At 40.6% G+C, this 21,077-nt stretch overlaps 1 protein-coding gene across 1 annotated transcript; it reads right to left on the reverse strand.

Annotated features, from left to right (window-relative positions):
- Position 1: 1 nt before the first annotated feature.
- rec8b (REC8 meiotic recombination protein b) lies at positions 2-13,674 on the reverse strand. Its single transcript, XM_051411499.1, has 18 exons — positions 12,106-13,674; positions 11,886-11,954; positions 11,206-11,348; positions 9,916-9,991; positions 9,304-9,421; positions 7,918-7,993; positions 7,260-7,321; positions 6,361-6,445; positions 5,292-5,358; positions 4,738-4,930; positions 4,153-4,287; positions 3,491-3,566; positions 2,991-3,172; positions 2,635-2,674; positions 2,461-2,536; positions 2,270-2,371; positions 1,056-1,162; positions 2-850 (listed from the first exon to the last, which is right to left on the reverse strand). Exons 1-18 carry the CDS (start codon positions 12,159-12,161, stop codon positions 759-761), a joined length of 1,755 nt encoding a protein of 584 aa, XP_051267459.1. The 5' UTR covers positions 12,162-13,674; the 3' UTR covers positions 2-758.
- Positions 13,675-21,077: the final 7,403 nt, after the last annotated feature.

Here is a 21,077-nt window from a genome sequence, read left to right on the forward strand (position 1 = left end):
GTTATTGAAGCATGAGGTCAGACAGGAGTTTTCAGCCAGCGAGGCACAATGTGGACTCCTGTTGGAGTGAGGGAAGTGCTTTCTGGTCATACCTTTCTCTGCACCATGAGCTCAAATCAGAATATTTAAAAGAACTGTTGGATTTGTTGGCTGCTGTTTTTTTTCTTTTTGGACCAGAACAAACTTTAAGCTTCATGTTGTGTGTAAATATTCTGGGTTTTCAGTGTACTGTTAAGATATTTATAAGTTAATATTTGTTAATGTGTTATACAAAGTTTATCAGGTCTGAGTATGTTAATGTTATGTATTGTATTGAGTAATTAGAGATAATATGCGGTTCTATTGAGTAAAACACTTTATTAAAAGGGATATAAAAACACACTGCTGATACAAAGTCTATAAAAAGCTCTAAAATCATCACAGAAGATATAAACTGTATAACCAAAACTACTGGATCCAGATGTTTACAACTTAAATAACTATGTGAAATTAATAAATATTTAAAAATACAACAATAGGAAGAAATTTGAACCAGATTAAAAAGGCTAAAAATCTTCTTTTAAAAAACATTCTTTCAAACACTGGGCACTAATTTAATCCATATCATATAAAACCTTTGACCTGTGAGATCTGATGACCCCATGTGTTACTAAAAGAGCCATAGGATCAAATTCAACCATTATATCCGTCAATAAAAAGAGCTGTACCTCTGCAGCTCTATAGTGTGAGTAAGTGTATGTGTGTATATGTGTGTATGTTCAGGCTGTCATCCTGAGCGCTGCAGGGGTTATGCTGATGACACTGTAGGGTTCAGTCTGTCGCACACTCACACGTCCAGCAGACAGCAGCTCTGAGGAAGAGAAACATCCCTGATTAATACCATCACAATGTTTCACTCAGTGTGTAAAAGTGAACACTGTATTCTGTGTGTGTTCATAGGACACAGCAAACATCGAGGTGCATCTTTAACTGACATTTGAGTCCATCACTGTTCCTGGTTATCAATGCGAGTCAATGAGGAACATGAACATTATGAAAGCAGCAGACTTCCTCACCCAGCAGTTTGTAGAGTGTGTGAGCTACAGTGGTGCGGTTGGCTTCTGGGGGCACCAGAGAGCCAAAGCTGGCTTCTCCAAACCTCTGCAGGCTGGAGGAGACCCAGCTGGAAAAGAAAAAGCAGTGTGAACCTGGAGGACTGATATAGACATATTTGGAATTAAGCTTCCAATGTTTAGTTTCGATAGTAATAGAACATATATATATAAAAGTACATGGATGGGTAAAGGTGTTGGCCAGGGTCCCCAGGCCACGGCCCATTGAATTCAAAACAGATGTCAGACAACGGACGAACAACCGACGAGGAAACGACTTTCCAAACTTAAATAAAACACCAAAACAACAACAAACCCTTTATTAAATTTATCTGCATATATATACACATATATATATACACATATATATATATATACATATATATACACACATATATATATATACACATATATATATACAAAACATATATATAACACACATATACATATATATACACACATATATATATATATATATATACACACACATATATATATATATACACACACATATATATATACATACACATATATATATATATATACACATATATATATATATATATATATATATATATATATATATATATATATATACACATATATATATAAAAATAAATACACACACGGTACTAGATATAACTGACACTGAACATGTTCTGATCAAACAGGAAGCACACAAAATTGCAGAGGAGCATCACTGAAACCACAACTTGTCAACACCTGAGTATAGTGAAGCCCCAGTGAGCACTGGACCACTAAAACTGGCCACAGTCTACATTTATTCACTCAGTGGACGATAACGGGCCATGCCACAAAACACTCATCACCTCAGGATGATTCTGGCAACAAAGCTGGAATCTGGAGCACTCAACACTCAACACAAGGAAGTAGCAGTGCGTTACACAGAGTAAACAATCAAAAATCTCTCAGAAAGGTTTCAAGCATATTCTTCAATCTAAAACTCAAACCTTTGATCCATAGATTATCTTTTACCATCCATATCTAAAGCATAAATAACCACAGGGGCAGAGGTCAAGCTTCTTCACTTGATGTCTTACATGAAGCTGTGCATCTCTAAAAGGCCATTTCATGAATTTCTTGGAGTCATGATGAGAAAAGTCATGGTCAGTGTGTGTTTGTGAGGGTGTGTGTGTTGTGTATATTGTATTAAGTACCTCAGCATGTCCTTGCTTACTGCGTCAGTCTGAGCCTCGGGCATCTCAATGGTCTCCTCTGCTATTGGCTCCATGGATAGTTGGGCCTCCTCTTGTGGAGACCTACACACACACACACACACACACACACACACAGTGATCTATTTCTTTATCCTTCTAGCTGTCCGTCTGTCTATCCATCTAAGACTCACCATCTGCTTACAGGAGTGATCACATCGCTCACAGATTTGTCCTCTTTGGACATGTCCAGGATAATGTCCAATGCAGCTGTTTACACACACAAACATAAAGGAAATATATTGTTTATTGTGCTGCCACAACATGCCCTGAATGTAATGTGTGTGTGAGAGAGGAGGGATTCTTACATGAGCCCTCTGCGGGTTGCAGTCCTGACTCACTGGATATCTGAGGGAGAGAGAGAGAGGCAGTTTCATGAAATAGAAATGAGGTTTATAATCTAATTTGTCTCACCACTGAACTGAACAGTGGGTTGGCAGGCTATGACTGCAGGCTAGCAGGCTAATGGATAACCTTTATTATTATAACCACAGTTTCACAAATACTTTTTAACATGACCTGAAACTGGAGATTGGTAAGAATATCAATCCTTTTCCACACAGATACGGCTACTACCGGACCTTAGATCCATATATGGAACCAGGAGAAAAGCTGTAAAAAATCCAGACTTAAAAGACTCAAAATGTTCTTCACACAGACCCACCTCTCTCATGCTTGAGTGCCTCCTCTTCCTCTCTGCCCTCAGTATCTCTCTGTCCTGCTCTGACTCCCCTCTCGCCGCCTCCTCTTCTTCTTCTTCCTCCTCCCCTTTTTCCCCATTTCCAGACAGGACAGTGAGCAAGGCCCTCTGTTTCCATAGTGACTGGAGGTCAGCATGGAGGAGGCCTGTGGAGGGGTTAAAGGGCATGTTTTGGTCAGTAATTTGTATTTTCTTCACCAGAGCTGGTGTTAGGAGTTGTGGAAAGCTAGTGCAACGCACAGGCTGCTGTAAAGTGCTGTAATCAATACTAATAAAATGTTTCAGAGCCTCTACAAGGTTGTTGATGATTATAAAACACACAAAGTTTATGATGATTCATACTCTAGGGAAGTGGTGGCCAAACTTTTTGGACTGTGGGCCATATTAAAAAAACATAACATAAATACAAATATAGAATGATCAGTCAATAGGGCCAGGGTGAAAGTGTAGCACTTGGCACTGACATCCACAGGGGGCGCTGAAGAGCTGAGCAGGAGTGGCACGCTTAGTCAAGGAGGGCAAGTCCAGCAACACCTGAGACTGAGAGGAAGAACAAAATATTAGCTTGATGGAACAGTTTCAAATAGGGTTTTTGTTTTTATAGTACACAGTGGAGAGAGAGAGAGAGAGGAGGAGTAAAAGCCAGTGATAGTGTCTCAAAGGAAATTAAAGAAATAAGGAAAGAATAGGGAAAGAAGAAAAGAAAGAAGGAAGGAAATAAAATCAGTGAGCACTCTCCCAGTGGGTTTAGAGAGCAGGAAGAGAGCTGGAGAGCTGGAGTTTAATTAACTGACACCCTGGTGAATAGACACTTTGATGGCAAGACTTTGATTACAGAACAGCAAAGACTGAAAATTCAATTGGTCAGCGTTACAGCTGAAAGAATGTGTATTTAAGTGTGTGCATACAGTATACACAGCTTTTAGCATGGTGTGTGTGTTCAAGTCATCGTGTGGTGGGAGAGAAAGGGCAGTTTTTAACATGCTGCATGTGTGCGAGATCACAGACAAAAACCCAAATAACTCCACTCCACTTCCATTTAAATGACTGGAATATTTTAACAATGTAAATATTGCATGTTAAGACAGTGGACCAATTTAAATTGTATCTCAGTGTGTTTCTGTACCATGTCCAGTGTCTCAGCCAGCGGGTTTCGGATCTGTTCCCCCATTGCTTTGTCAGATATCTGGACCTCAGGGTCTGCAAAGACCAGTTGACGCCCGCGACCTCCACGGGTCTTCCTAAGAGGAACGACAATCCCCTGATGGCAGAGTGAGAAACGCGGCTTTAATGTTTACAGTACTGGATCTATAAAAAGGACTCCACACTCCAGCACACAAAGTGGAAATTATGAATCTATGTGCTGACACACCCACATTTGCTTTCCATGTTTCCAAAACGAAACAAGCTGCTCATGAGTCACTTTGTGGAATGTAAATTAAAGTTGATGACAGCTGTCACAACAGAAAATGCTTTGTCACTGTCATCTCTGTGTTTACTACACTTCAGAATTTAGACAGCAGGTTTGTTTTAGACCAAACTTTATTGTTTGTATTTTCCATTTAGACACTTTGATAAATAACTAAAGTTAGAGAAAATGTATGCCTCTGGAATAGATTTCAAACATTTTACCAAAACTAAAATTTCATAAATACAAAACTATATATACACTGAACAAACAAGTCAATATGCAGCGTCAGCCATGTCTCACCTCTTCACAGGGACTTTCTGTGGCTCTGTCCCCCTTTTTCCCAGATGCCCCAGAGGGTGTAGTTGGCATGGAAACCTGCAGTGGGGTCATCTCTAGGGCAACAGCTGCCAGAGGCACCTCCACGGGCAGACCTGACTCTTCGTCTAGCAGCCACACACTGTCCTGCTGTGCTCCTAGCACGGTCTCCTTCAGCCTGGAAACAATGACACACACACACACGCTTACTGTACACAAAATGTTTCAACTCACACCAAATATATTTATCTGTCATGTTACATGGTTTGTCCTCGCAGGTCTGAGCTAAATATCCTGTCTGACTGACAGATGATACAATATTTAGTCAGTTGTCAATGTTGTCAAAGGCTTTTTTGAAATTAAGGACTTGACAATTCTTTTGTCAATATCTGCTTGTTTGTTAACCGGCTGTAACACACGCAGATACAGAAGGGTAGTATCACTGTGACGTTTACGTCATTGCCCTGAAAGCGCTCACTGAGCTGTGTAGTTACTGTAGGAGTGACAATCATTTGTCAGTGTAAAGTTTCAAGACTCACCGGTCAATAGAGGACATGGCTCCTTCAAGTTTCCTGGTCCTCCCCTCTGTGATCTGCTCCTCCACTTCTGTTTAACACACACATACATAATGCACAGAGAAATCATTTTGACATACAACTCATGGACACAAATAAACAAATGCCCAAGTGAACACATAAACCCCAGTCTGTATAAAGCTTATTAACAATCAGATGATATTGTTAGAGAAAGCGGTAACCTAGTCGTACCAAACCTCTTGACAAATTCCCTTTCCATTCTCTCATTGCAGTTTTAATGCAGGAGGTAAAGTGGAAACAAACTCTACCTAACTAAACCTTTGTTGAGTGGTGCATTCCCAGATATTTTAAAGCTTTATTATGGGATGTATTTTCGTGATTCTGCCAACAGCTTTTTATAGTTTCTTTGTTTATTGTGTTGTTCCTGCTTGTGGGTTGTTTTTGTGAATGTTTCTTGTTCTTGATCCTTTTTATAAATACATTCTTTGGAGCTTTTTGCCTTTATTAGATCGGACAACTCAAGATGAACAGGAAAGGGGGAAAGAGAGAAGGGATGACACACAGCAAAGGGCCACAGGTCGGACTCTCTACCAGCTCTACCAGGTGAGCAACCAGGGAACCTTAGAAAAGACATCTTACTCTCATGAGACCGTCTGATTAAATAAAGATTAATAAACACACTGACATGTTGTCTTTGCACTAGTGCTAGTCATGTATTCTTTCTTAGTGTCTGTGAAAGAAAGGCAGGCTTCGAGATGTTCCCACTCTGTTCTCCCCTGAAATGAAACAGCCTCCTGAAAATAAACCTTTTCTTTCTGGCAACAAAAGCACTCAGAGTGAGAACAGTTTCTTTTTTTTTTTTCAATTACAGCAGTGGCACAAAGAATTTGATCTGGTTGACTGGTGCAGACACATTACAAGAGAGGAACACACTGAGGGTCTAGGCACTTCCTAGATCCGTGACTTTAGTACAAACAGACAGTATGACATCAGATGAAACTACTAAAACACAAAGAAACATATGCAATGCTCATCATACACAAAGATAAATGTTAAAGGCAGAGGCACACACCTCCACGGAACTGGTCTGGTTGATCCATCAATAAGTCAATCTCTCTGGCTGTGGCTTCAGGAAGGTCATCTCCCTCAAAATGATGCTGATACAGAAATAGGGTGACAATTAGAGAGTGACAGATATTAAAAAATAAAGAGATGGTGATAAGAAACAAACGGAAGCTAGATTTGGTCTGTTTTGTGTCCACAGTGATGAATAATAATAATGTAACTAAAGTGATATAAAATGCAGCAGTAAAATGCACCAACAACAAAAACAGAAGGACAAATAAAGAAATGACTAAATGTTTGCATGCAAAGCAAAAATAAACCCAAAGGGCAGATGAGTGGGGGGCAGAGGACAACAGATATGTGAGCCACATATCTCTGTAAACAAACTGTGAGTGCAGGCTGATGCAATTAAGTCAGTTCTTATCAAGCCAAAATTGACTTCATCAGCTGATCAGGCTTGAGGAGGGGCATTATTAGCCCCTCAGTGAAAGGAATGAGGAGGCTAATAGTGTGTGGAGGAACTGCCACAGCTGCGTTTTATGACTAAGATGATATAGCTTTGTCTTCTTTTAAGCGCCATCGACATTGAGAGGTGAATTCAGGACAGTCAGCTAGGCATCGGGTATTTCCCTACACCATTACCTTCACTGCATGATACACACCATTTAGAAAATGAACAGGGAAAAAAAATCACACATCTCCCACAAAATTCAGTTCAAAGAAAACAAAACATCATTGTCAAAAACAGGACAATATAGAGTCTGTACTTGCTTTAATGCTACTTCATCATCACCACAGAGAATGGTGCCAAGACCAACAAGCGAGCAGCTAAACTGTGACAAAGACCTTAACTAAAGCTGCTGTGGCCACACGGTCTACATCCCAGCTCAATGATTCAGAGTTTACCTCAGCAGTGGTGATGAGCTCCTTCTCTCTCAGGGTGATGGCAGCTGGAGGTGACCTGAAACCTGGTTTAACACAGTATAAGGAATAAGGAGCCAGATGTGGTTGTAGCACAAGAAGGATGTGAGACTAGCTGAGATTGATCTGTGTTTGTGGCAATTCAGGGGGAAAAGCAGCCAGGACAATGACATCTGGGCCCAGGCCTGGCGTGGTGCCGATGTGTTTGAGATAAAATACGATTCATTTGCTGATGACAGAGCATTTATTCACAATTTTCCTAACAGGAGTGGAAATAGCCTTCCTGTGCCAAAAGTTTAAATTTAGAAGAAAATCCACTTAAGGAATTTAAGCAAATTAACTGACCCATTTATAAAACCTCTGAAGATGGATTATCTTGACTGGAAACATGCAAAATGTGACCACAACCACTATTACAAATTCTGTGTCCATCTCAGGTCTACAAAGGTGTAGCTTTTAGAGGACTGTATACTAGTATGCTAAACCTGCACACCCTCCCCAAATCATAAATACAAAAAATAACCATGTACTTCAAAGCTTCTTGAACCCATTATCACATGTTTGGTCCTGAAATGTGGGCTTGAAAAGGCACCCCTGAAATGAGACACAGCTAGTCTTTCAAATGGTAAAATATCAGCCTCACCCTCTTTGTCGAGTGTGGTGTGGGGACTGGGCACCAGGGAGTGCTGTGAACCTGCCTCTTCAATCACCAACACTGACTAGAAATATACATTGCAAATATTATATTACAAGACAGAATACTGAAACAGATTTATTTTAACTTCCTGGATGATTCCTGAGTGTGAACTCCTGATGAAAAACAACCTTTTTGTGAGCAAAATGTGTTAAAACATGAGGTTAGGTTGATTCAGAAGCAATATGTTTTCTTCTTTTGCCTTTGTGTACCAAAGGGATGAAACTGCTTTACTTTGATTTCACATGGACTAAAAAATAAATCTAAATACACAGCAGTTTCTAATTTGCATTCTGAAAGCCATAGTCCAGTTTAGTTTAGTTTAAATTCCATGATAGTACCCAATAAAATATTTTCATATTATTGCCTCCAATGCTGTCGTCTTCGTGATTTAACTGTTAACATGGTATTTCCACAGGGAAATATTCCAAGGAGGACAGAGTTTACCAGATTTACAGCACAGAGAGTGAGAATGAGTTATCTACTGTGATTTACTTTATCTGAGAATACCAACAGATTGTATGGAGAAATATCGCACATATGCTATGTGAGAATGGGAGTGACCTGCACTGTGACCTGTATGTAAGGCCATGAAACAATGATTCACTTGTATGTACTTGACTGTGATGGTAAAAAGCTTGTAATTTATGAGGTGTGTAAAAGAAAACATACTATGTGGGAAAACCCAGAAAAGAGCATACTTTATCACATCCACCTACTGTATGTGGTCGTGTAGAGGGTACATCAATATGTGTGTGTTAGCTCTAGATTTGGATTGCAGTAAGACAGACTCAGCATTTGTGCTGAATGTGGTCTGATGAACCTTCTTACTATTGTGGAATTTTAATCTTTGATCAATTAACTGCTGTTTTGGACATCAAACATTAAAGCATTACAGAAAGAAAAGAGCCAAAGTCCCAAACAGTCTTACATAAGAGGCCTTGTCTTATTAATTAACTGTTCTTCAACATGGGAATATTTCCTCTGGAAACTGCAGTTTGTCTGAGACATTAAGAGTTATAAATATATAATATTATGGGTACGGGTTTGATGTATTATTAATATTGAGTGTTTCGGGTCATATAGATATATGTATAGTTTGTTAGGTTGCCTAAAACTACTACTATTACAAGTCATGGTAAATAACTATTATTATAATAATACAACTACATCCATCCAGGCAGAGTGAGTGTTTGATATCCAGTGCAGGTTACCTGGGGATGGTTACTGTGTACGGATACATTTCATATTTGTTGAGTTTTGTTGTGCTACACTACAGAGACAGACAGTAAGTTACAACCTTTGGCTGTACTGGTGTGTGTATCGTATATGCACCTGGTGTATTTTATAGGGGCTGGGAAGTTGATGTGATTCCATGAGACCGAAGAATGGGTCCTGAGCTCCCTCAGCCTCCTCCATATTGTACAGGTTGTCAGGCACATCCAAGGCCAGCCTGCCAGATAAAGAGAGAGCAATGTTACTCCTCAAAATATTAAAACATCACACATTCAGTGCTGTACTAGCTAATGCAACACTGCGCATACTTTAATATATGCTGTTGGTTTCATGGATTTATAAAATGATTTAAACTGATATTACTGGGATAAGATTAGCATAAGCAAAGATATACTGCATATGCAGAAACAGGAGCTCACACATTACCACTGTTCCATAACATGGCTTATTAAACATTTACAAAGTCAATCACACGAGTAGCTCCATTTGTCCATCACTCACTCAACAAAACAATACCATCTCCTTTTCAGTCTTTATTCCCCCAAACAATCTCACTCATAAATATTCCACCAGATGCTTTTGAGCTCAGACTTCCCCAAACACGTCCAACTGCTGCACGATTCAGCTTAAAATCTTAGGTGCCCCAGGATACAAAACACTCTTCCACTGCTCATGATCAAATTGTATGTGTGTGTGTGTGTGTGTGCAGACCTGTCACACTCAGCCATGTCAATACGTATGCATCTTTTAGAGCGCAGCAGGCGGTCAATGGTCTGTTGAACCTCCTCTAGAAAAAAGAAAACGGTTTGAAAATGTTCACACACAACTCTGGTGTCATTTCTGCACAAGAGGAGGAAGCAATGAAGGGAACAAGAAATGCTAGTAATTAAATGTTGTTTTAATAGTAATTTCTTTTGCATAAACTCTGGGTTTATTGAAATTCACAACCTAGTCTGGACTAATGAACAAAAAATAATGGAAAATTCTGTAGGGTGCATTTGTCTTAACCTTTGTATGAAGCTTTAGAGATAATTTATTGCATTATCAAAGCTTCCCCAGAAAGATATTTTTATCACATTTTTAAAAGATCATAATATGAAACCGAGAAGACAAACTCCACCATGTGGTGCTTATGAAATACAGCTTAAACATTATGCACTCTCAATTGTACGTGGCAGCTTTGGGATTCAATTCTACTGATAGATGAAATGAAATGCCATTGCTGAATCCAGGAGCCACTATAGAAAACAGAAGAGACAGTGATTGCTTTCTTGGCTTCTCCTCCTGCTTATCAGCATTGTATTTCCCCATTTTCATCAACCATGACTACGGCATGATTGTGAATCTGTCGGATGCAATATCAGTGTCAGGGTGTAATTTAAGACCAGATGAATAGAGACTGTTGAGCTGTGTTTGATGATATTGCATTCATCAGCTCTATATTGGCCTCTAAATCAGACTTGCCAGGGTGATTTGCAGATGTGTGACGACAGCACTGTTTTGGCTTTACACCAAAACCGCATTTCTGCGATTTCTACATTCTGTAACTGACAGAGACAACTGGTCTGCTATGTTTTGCATAAGTTGAACAAACATTTTCATATTTCACCTGAGTTCACCCTGAAAAGCTGACCATCAGACAATAATGTTTTCTTATTAAACTGAAAATAATCCTGCTCATCGACTGCATTTTCTGCAGATCCTTTGTAAGTAAGCAGCTGGAAAATGATTCCCTTGTTTTAATCCAAATTAATTCACTCTACTCCCTGATTTCTGACATATACTATAAATTAAGACTGCTGCCACAGGAAATAAACCAACATTATGTAAGTTTTATATAGCATTAAGTTATAAATGATCTCTTTCTTCTCTCCCACCTAGCAGGAAGTTACAGTACATTGTGTGTAGACAATGTAGCTTGCAGGAGAGTTACGACTTATTGTAATTTTCTGCTTCTGTTCTCTCTACTCTTTCTTGCTCCATTGTGTTTGTTCCCCTTACCAAGCAGGAAGCCACACTGCCTGTGGTAGACTACAACCACTCCATACTGCAGCTGGGACGACAGGTAGAGAGAGAACCGAGGCTTCGGTAGGTCGGACTGCGGTGGAGGAACCTGAGCTGTCACATAGTCCACAATGTCCCCGCTGTTTGTTTAACAAAATGAATAATAAACATTTACATTATATTTCATCTTAAACAATCAGTCAGTCCTTGGGTGCCTAAAAATAACATAAAAAATGTTTAAATTCAAAGATAACATAACACTAAGGTGCTATTTTATACTATTTTAGGTGGTAATGAAAGTTTTACCAACTCTTTATCTTTAGCTTTAATTACTATTTCGACCACTGAATCTCAATTCTGTCCTGAATCCCCTCTGAGTACATTTCTTATTTTTAGGTTAAAATATTATCTTCATAGTCAATCAATGATCAAACGATAACAAACAAACCTGCCTACAGACTGGTTGACAGGAAGCTGCTAAAGATGCACATCTCAGCGCATTACCAAGAAATATGCGGTTGTCTAAGTGATAAATATTGGTAGCTGATACTTACAAAACCAAATACAAAAACTATAAACATAAAACAAGAAAATTAAACACGTTTTTATCTGGCCTAACCGACTTTAATCAATCACCAGACAGCTAATATAAGCTAACATTATCATTAGCCATTCACCATGTTCGCTTGACATTGACTTTGAGAAGCTCTCTGCGAGTCACCCTGATACCTCTGGTGGCAGCTAACCTGAAAAACAAAAACACATTTATAAAATATAGAAATAAAGCTTAGCTGACACTACAGGCTAATCTGTAGCTAACTAAAGATTAGCCTGTAGTAGCTAACTTAACACTCTCTATTGGCACAAGTTAATGAGCTAGCTTTTTTTAAAACTCACCAAATTGTGGAAAAACATCCAGAATGACGTTGGAGGACATTTGGGTAGTAAAACATTTTTACCGTTTCTATATATAACAGAGACTTTGAGGGGAAAGTGATGTGCTTCAGGAGTCTCAAGTGAATTTGACGGTGACACTTTGAGAGTCGTGCCACGGTTTTCCCGCGTCGAATCACGCTCGACCAATCAGGTTGCGAGATTCTTCACATTGAAAGTAAACACTCATGATGCATTCATGTTAAATTGGAAAACTGAGGTAGTGGTGTTTTAGCAAGTTAGGGAAACCTGTGAATGCAGAAAACAAGTACACTACAGCATTACTGTGTTTTATTTTAAACTTGTGTCAGTGAGCAGAAGTGTTACTCTAGTAATTAGCAGTGGTGGGAAGTACTCAAGTACCATAGTCTAAGTAAGTAGGCTGCAAGTTTGTGGTCAGAATCGCTGCTATTGGCCAGGTATGTGCACACATACAAGGAATTTGACTCTGGTTTTATGTTGCTCTCAATGTACAAACACAGACTAACAGCATAAATAAACAGGACAACAAGCTTAACAAAATACACATAAACTACTATGTACAGTTATAAATATATGTAAACAAACAAAAACAATAACATTTGTAGACGGTAGACAACAGTGCAAAGGATGCTGAAATAAATATTTACGTGCAGGTTTCTTTATGTATATGAGGTAGGTGGATATGACTGTATAGACAGTATATGCAGTATGCACAGCACAGGTAGATGTATTAGAGTTTTTAGAAAAGAAATTGAATTTCAACAATGGAAAAATAAATAATAAATAGTTTTCTGGTTCAGTGGATGTTGGAGTCGCAGCTTTTCTTCAGTATTTAAATGTTATGCTACTTCATTCTTACATAAATACAGTATATTGTACTTTTTACTCCGCCACATTCACCATTCACACACCACAACATTAACATTAACCACATCACAGCTATAGTTGGTTAGTTTCCAGTCATTATTACAGATAAAACCACCCAGCAGTATAATAAATAAATTAAAATTAGCTCCATACGAACCAAGATAAGTAATATAGGGAAGACTTTATTGATGCCACACTTGGGAAATTCGCTAAAATAACAACTTTCAAGAACTGCTTCCATGTGAATGCATCAATAATAAGGATTCAATAGTGTAAACTTAAGTAACATTTTACTTTTAACACTTTCAGTGCATTGTGTTGTTAATACTTCTGTAGTAAGCACTACACTACTACAAATCCGCTTTACAAAATGTCTGAATATTACATTAAATATTACATCCAGTTCAAGTTTAATTCAATTTTATAAAAGGTTTTAATACTAAAATGCTCCATACATGAATAATTAGACACAAGATTGGAACATGGACTAATTATTTGTAGCTTCACTGTCTTTAAAGTTATGGTAAGGGAATTAATTTCATGGCTATTTATTTATCTTTATTTTAAAAATCTTAAAATCAGTTTCATAAGCCTAAATATTACAACTTCTATTTTTACTCAGGAGAGGAAAATGTGACGTCACCCTCCTTATGGGAAGTGGTGAATGATTGGCCACGCCCTCTGTGCGCGAGGAGGAGGCAGGCGGTGGCGGTAGCGTCGGGGTGGTGGAGTCTGATTGAAGCCGCGCTCAGAGGAGAAACTACGGCCGGAGGAAAGGCAGTCCGTCGGTGTTACTCGCTCAATACTGACAGAGCATTCCCTTTAAAATGGCGTATCACAGTCCGTACAAAGCCCCCCCGCACATCAACGCTCCTCCGGACCAGGGCTTTCTGTGGAATATCTTCCAGAGGTGAGTGGGGAAAGGCGGGTTGTTTCGTCTGTCTGTCCGTCTGTCTGCCTGCCTGCCTGCCTGCCTGTCTCTCACTCCGCTCCGCAGTGGAAACTGCTGTCGTTTGTGGCGCGGAGAGAAAGAGAGAGGTTCACACACTTAATGTTTCATTGACACTCCCGTTTCTTGTCTCTAATCTTGTGTCCTTTACAGTTTGTCTGACGGCAGTGCCCCGGTAGTGAAATGAGTGATTTGTATACCTCTCAGTTGTGGAGCTTCCTGGAAAATACTACTGCACAACACATAGCTATTACACGTCACTAACACTCACACTACAGTGCATTACATTACTGTACCCTAGCTGTGTCACACACTTTATTATCGGCGTTTAATTGTCCTTATAAATGAAGTTACAGGCAATCAGCTGACTCAACCAGTGAACTATCTTAACACAGCAGTAAGAGTTTACAAACTGGGGTCCAAAGACCTCCAGGAGTCCTTGAAGGCTTTTGTTCTGTGTTATCTCACCAAAATAAAGTCATTTTAATTTATGATTTTTTTCATTTAAAAACTAGAGATGTGAGAGAATATTTAATGAATGAATCTCTCTGTCTGCATCTGCTTCAAGTCAGCAGTGAAACATCCATCTCTCAGGATGGGCTTTCCTAAGAAATTCAGACAGTTGTGAGTCCATATGTCGCAGAGTGTAGTGATTGTGACGTGAATACAGTGGACGCCTCTGTCCATAACAAACATAAACTGTTATTATTTGGTCCTGAGCTGATGTTGTAGTATCAGTGGCGGCTTTCAACCACTGATAGTCATCAATATCACCAAAAGCCTGAGTCAAAAGTGTGTCAGCAGCTAAGAAGGTCACAGTAGTAGGCAGAGAGGGAAATAGTTGATATGCTTTGGCCCCTGGTTGTAGTAAGCTATAGAGTTATGTAATACTGCAGAGGATTTTTTTTCCCCCGCTGCTTTGCTTTCTCACAACATTGAGATGCTGCACGCATTGCAAGGGTTGAAACACCCGTAACAAATTATTTATGTATGGTGCAAAACCCCTTCAGAAATCAGGCTGGATGTACAAATTTCCGCTCATATACGTCTTTGTTTGTCTTTATCTCTCACACATTCCTAATCTTCCATTCCCAGCGCCTCTCATGACTATCACGACTAATGTACATCACTTGATAGACGTCATACAAATGCGAGGAATATGACTTTCATTGAACACACACAGTCATCCCTCTCACGAGCGTTGTGCTGCCTCATCTGCTGCCTCTTGGTGAACAACTAGCAGAGCGGTGCTGGAATTCCCTCGGTCATGTGATCAGAGTCAATAGAGCATAGTTGAGGCGGTAGGCCTCTCAATCTGTGTGTGACTTGTACACGGTATGACTCACCCATCCCACTGTTGCACAGTCTTTGGTAATCCGTTCAGTTTAAGTCACACTTAACTCTCTTTATCCTGTCTAATCACGGCAGGAGAAGAAACGAAGTCACTCATTCTCAAGGTGTTTCACACAGCGAGTAGTGAAGGTGGACTGCGGTCAGTTGTGTCTGTTTATTTAACACATATTCAATTCCATGACGTGACAATGAATGAATCACGAGGTAGTGATTCCCTCTTGTTTTGCCGGCTTTTTAAAGAACAAACGTTGGCATGACAAAAATGTTTGCACCCAACCCTTCAAGACTGAAAACAACATCGGACTTTGGGTTGGATTCAGATCAACAATGCAGATCTGTTGCTAAGCAAGTGCAACAACATGTTCACTGAACCACGCTGAACATTTTAGAGACGACATATTCAAACTCGTCTGTAACAAATTAGAACTTGTGGGGAGGCAATTTGGTTCATGTAGAATAAATGAACAGGAGTGAGTGAGATTTTTACAGTCAATTCATTTTACATGTGGTAAAAGTTGAGACATCAAAATACAAAAAGAAGCAATGGAAACCAGCTGTTGGACACCAGGATTTCCTTGGAAGGTTTTGTGAATGCAGCTTTAATTTGGAAGTTTCTCTTTTCCGCTTTGGGAGCCACAGTGACATTTGCCTTACTTTTGGAGCGTTTATGTGGAAAGTAGGGCGGCCATTATTCCGCAAGCCATATTCCAACCTGATTGCTTAATGGGAAACAGTGAAACATGGGAAAATCTGAGCTGAATAACCGACTCGGCCATGGTGTTTTTATGTCTTCCGCCTGTTTTTAGATACGAGCTCCGTGTTTGACAGGGTGAAGAAGAAAACGCCAGATGCTTAACCGTCAGTGCTGCAGGCAGGAGGGACTTTTCATGATGTTTTCCCTTTTTTCAGCTCGCTTTACATAAAAAATCTGGTGAGGTAACTTTACCTGAGGCTGAGTGAGTGGGAGTTAGTGAGAGTTAGTGAGAGGAGGAGAGGAGGGGAGAGCTCTTACTGTACACACATACTTCTTTGAGTTAATCTATCAGTGTTTGGTAAAGGTTGGGTACCCCCACTGCCTGCACCAACACAACCACTCCTCACCTTCACTGTGACAAAGCTCTCATTTATGGAGGAATGCTGAGAGATGTTTTTCTCCCCAGGGGGACCGGGAAGGTTTCTGTATGTTTGTTTTTCTTTATTTAGGTGGTGGGGGGCAAGGTACATAGACATATAGCTGAGGATCACTGTGCTGAGAGCCACGAAGGCAGCACACATGGGGATGTGACCGCACATGGAGCGTCACAGCTGGGAGCGGTAACCCAGCCCACATAGTCAGCGCTTGGCCGGTGCTATGGGAGGGGGGGGTTCCCCCTTCTCCTCCCCTCCCTCTTCTGCTCTGCTGGTATTCAGACTGTGTTTGTCGAACGGGCTCTGTGTCGACAGGTTGGACCAGGCAGGTTGCTAAGGAACAACTGAGTCACTGGATGTTTGACTAAGCTTCATGTCAAACTGTGAGGTCCGTTATATGTGTCACCGTCCAGCCTGTTAATGTTTTTATGTCTCTATCTCAGAGAAAGACTCTTTAGCTGAGTTTTGTAAACATATCTGAGCTGCCTTGTATTTAACAATCAAAAGGATGCCCTTACAGCTTTCTATCTGGGCAGGGGGGTTCCCTCATTCCGAACTACCAGTATGGGCTTTTTTCACAACCTGAAACTGCTGGAAGTTAGCCAGGAGATGATGACATGTCCTTAAAGTATTTATATGCTCTACTTTGACGAAACAGAAGAAGAAGAGTTCTTCAAGTTTTATAAAAGTAAAAAAAAAAATCTCCCCTCACTAACTCCCGTCAGCTTGTTGGAATTTATTCCACCTATTAATTCAGGGGGTGTTTAAAGATCCTTTTGAAAAGATAAAGCCAAGACATAGACACTAATTTTTCCATAATAGCTTGACAGCCTATTCATATCTTCTTACCTTTAGACACTTAAGTGTGGCTTTCTCTTTCTTTCTTTGATGTCAGCCAAGGAGCTAGCACCTCCCTAGAATGTGTGCGCACTTTTCTCACTTCTATCTTTAAATAATAAAAATACACACTTTACTTTAAGGACACCCAAACCATTGCCATGTCATTAACCTCAGTGCCTTTTCTCTGTTTTAAATCACTGTGAACTGAATATCTGTGGATATTATAGTCTAATGGTTGGGTGGAAAATCTATCACAATGAATGTTTCATTTCAGTCTATCAATAATTATTGATACTTTTTAATGACCTGTTCCTCCTCATGTTGATTTGTTGGAAGCTGTTTTTGATGCATTTTGTCTTTACTTAAGTAAACAGGATACAGACAGGACATGCAGAGACAGGGTGGGGTGAGGGGTTTGTTTTATGTAAAGCTTCAGGTTCCCTTACAGAACTCTTCTCTGAAGCCTCAGGCTGTTTTTAGTTTTGGTTTCACTTCAAAAATATGTTGCTCTGTCTGAGCTTCTTGCAAGCTGACACTATGCCGGTTGCACGACAAGTTACTTGTGCGGTTGCCAACCTTCACTTTCACTTCGCTGTCTCAGGATCAACGCACACGCATTCCCACACACTCACACAAGCCCGTCTGGCCAGTCTCAGGGGAGCTATGAGCATACAAGCTGCCTTGTGTGTTCTGATCACAGGACTCCATTCATTCTCAGTGAACTGTTGAAATACTAACACGAGCCCAGGAGGATAAAGTTTCAGCTGGCGAGTGCTGATGCCTGCTCCCATTGTGTGCGGTGTGTGAAGTGGTTAATGCAGGCGCTATCTAATCTGTGTTTCCCTCCCCAGGGTCGACAAGGACCGGAGTGGTGTGATATCAGACTCAGAGCTTCAGCAGGCCTTATCGAATGGTATGTTTAAGTGTCAGACTGTTCTGCCACTCCCTTTTTTTGTTTCTTGCTCCTTATATCTCCTTATTTCTGGCCATTTGTGCTCTGTTCCCATCTCTCTCTCCACTCCCACGGTCTTCATTTCTTATTCTCCATTTCATTTTTATTACTCCCTCTCTGCCTCTTTTTTTGATCCTTTCCGTCTTCCTTCCCATCTCCTCGTTACACACCATTGCTCTCAGCCACTCTTTGATTTAAGCAACTGTCAGGCCTAAGCAGGAAATGGATTGTGATTTTATTTTTATCCCTGAGTGGCAGGTGAACTGAATAAAAATGAATGGAGTTTTATTTTTGTCCCAGGACAACAGAGAAACAGGTGAAGAGTTTATCAGTGTAGCTTCAAAGAGAAAGCGCCAATGTGTCCCTGTGATAACAGCCGACTCAACGCTGTAACGACTGGTGGTTGTAATTGTGGGTGGGGACGTTGTCACTACTTCTGGAGGGTGTGAGGGGGGGCAAGATCAGAAAGTGTTATTTTTCCTTCATAATCACCCTTCATGGAGAAATATAAAGTTATACCCACAGATCCAGCAAGGCGTATCACGAAAGTAGCTTTATTGAATGCAATCAGTAAGAGCGACACTTGGGTGGTGGCTTTTATTTATGTTCAAAAATGCAAAAGTGTAAGGACAGTAACATGTCTGCCTAACTAGTTCACTATCTACAGTAGTTAGCTAGCTTACTAGCATTAGTTGTTCTGACTGGATTAACCCTAACCTCACCCAAACCCGCCCCCATCCTAAAGCAATAGAGCGTTCCTCAAAGGTCCAGTGTGTCACATTCAGGAAGCTCTATTGGCAGAAATGCAATATGATATTCATAGGTATGTTTTCATTATAATCATCTGAAAATAGTCCGTCATGTGTAACTGCCATGTTTCTACAGTAGCCCAGAACAGACACACCAAACACTGGCTGTAGGAGTTTCGTGCGGTTTCACTTGGTTGCAATCTGCTATTTCAGTGCGTGAGATACATATAGTATCATTAACATTAAAGGGACCAAACAGCTGTGGAATACAAAATGTGATGCACCTTATTTTTCACCAGCTACTTGATCCAAACACTGAAGCTCCTGATTCAGCACCATTAAGTTTATAAGCTTAAATTATTGATACTATATAAATAAAAGATTAATTGCGAGAATGTGACTCTGATGCACATGTTGAAGTTTTAGAAATACAGTCCACTCTGAGGGTACAGCGGCGTTACAGAGTCGAGGTTCTTCCCTCACAAACTACAGTACCTACTACGGCTTGCACAGTGGAAGTAGCGTTCGATACAAGAAAGGATTGGATTTTGTTCAGCTCTATTTCAGCCAATACCAAACCATCTCCCCTGATGCCAACTATTAGGATCAGGTTGGGATTTCTCTGCTTTAGGCCGCATACGTTACATGTCGATTGTAGCCAAAGTGTAACAATTACAAGTCAATCTGTCCACAATATCATTGTAAGCGGCGTACACACTGTGCGAGAATGGGAAGCCTGACAGGGGTAGCAACAGTAACTAAGGGAATAACAAAATTGTTATCCAGCAGGGAGTGTCTTCTGTGCTGCAGAATGGGAGTTCATCCGAGAAAGGTTGGAGACTGAGAGGAAGTAACTAAAAGAAATCAGCATGGAAAGGACCCAGGGATGGAACATGAGAATTACAGCTGCTGGTGATGGAAGTTTAATCACTCTTGGTCCCGTGTAGCTCAGGAGGAGGAGGAGGAGGAGGGTTCAAACAGGATTAATGGTTCAGTTCCCACTGGCCTTCTAACCAACAAAAAAAAACAAAAAAAAACCCCTACAACTTGTGATTCTGCAGGGCAGTTTGAGGAGCGGTGTTGAATAAATGATGCAGGTCATCTTCTCTGCTCAAAACCTGGCAAGTGTAGTCAGTTTTACTCTGACTCGGACTGACGAGAGCAGTAAGCTGGTAAAATACCGGGTTCAACACGGCACCAGCATCGATTCTTGACCTTGCTCACAATGAGACTGCGGGGTCGAAATACAGTAATGATTAATGAGACGTGTATTTCGGAGCGCTGGGTGCCCAGAAACTGTAGCACAGGTTGATGTTTGTCTTCTCATTAAAATATAATATGTTCCCCATCAAGTTTATGGCTGAATTACTCAGGCAAAGACTTTTGAACAGATTACTCTTCTCAGAAACCCATTTTTTTCTGGGCACTTCAGAGGGAGGAAAGAAAAAAAAAGAAGCGTCGAAGCCAGCAGCAGCAGTGAAAGAAGCTGTTATCAGGCTGCGCAGTGGCTCTGGCTCAGCATACTGATTAGTGTGTGAGTGTGTCTTTGTGCATGCATGCATGAGCGTGTGTGTTTATCTTCAGTACGTATGAGTGTTGTTCATTTTGTCCGCTGTAATTCCAAGGGGTCAGTAAGTAGCCTTTTTTTGTTTTTACAGACTGGCCGTACATATGTGCGTTTTTACTACAGTGTTGTGTATGTCCTCCTCGCTGTGTATGTTCATGTAGCGAACGGCAGGTTTCCCCGGTCCAGTCTCCTCCAGTTCATTAGGGCTCACTGTGATATGAAACAGAGCCAGTGAATCTGTGTGAACACACACTGCACTGCATCCTGTCCTGCAGTTAAAGCTAAAGCCACCGACCCTGTCACTGTCTGTCTGTCTGTCTGTCTGTCTGTCGTGGCTCTACTGGCCCTGCAAATGCTGCTTTGCTGCCGTCGTCCCGCTTTAGCGCTTTCTTTGTCATCTACCTTGTTTTTCTCCTCTCTTCCTCTCTCCTTTTACTCCTCCTCCCTCAGGGCAGCCGAGTGCACCGAGTATCAAAGCCCTGGAGGCTGGGGAGCAGGCCTTGGGTTGCTGGGCTTTGCTGTTGCTGTTTACACTCCTCCATCCTCTGC

This window comes from Dicentrarchus labrax, unplaced genomic scaffold (assembly GCF_905237075.1).
Source record: "Dicentrarchus labrax unplaced genomic scaffold, dlabrax2021, whole genome shotgun sequence".
NCBI lineage: Eukaryota > Metazoa > Chordata > Actinopteri > Moronidae > Dicentrarchus > Dicentrarchus labrax.

Excerpts from the sequence above, each read along its gene's own strand:
- rec8b (XM_051411499.1), bottom strand. The coding sequence starts at position 12,161 with ATGTTTTACTACCCAAATGTCCTCCAACGTCATTCTGGATGTTTTTCC. Across the intron at positions 3,567-4,152 it reads TGGCTGAGACACTGGACATG|TCTCAGGTGTTGCTGGACTT; the intron begins GTACAGAAACAC and ends TCTTCCTCTCAG. Across the intron at positions 3,173-3,490 it reads CTTCAGCGCCCCCTGTGGAT|GCCTCCTCCATGCTGACCTC; the intron begins GTCAGTGCCAAG and ends ACCCCTCCACAG.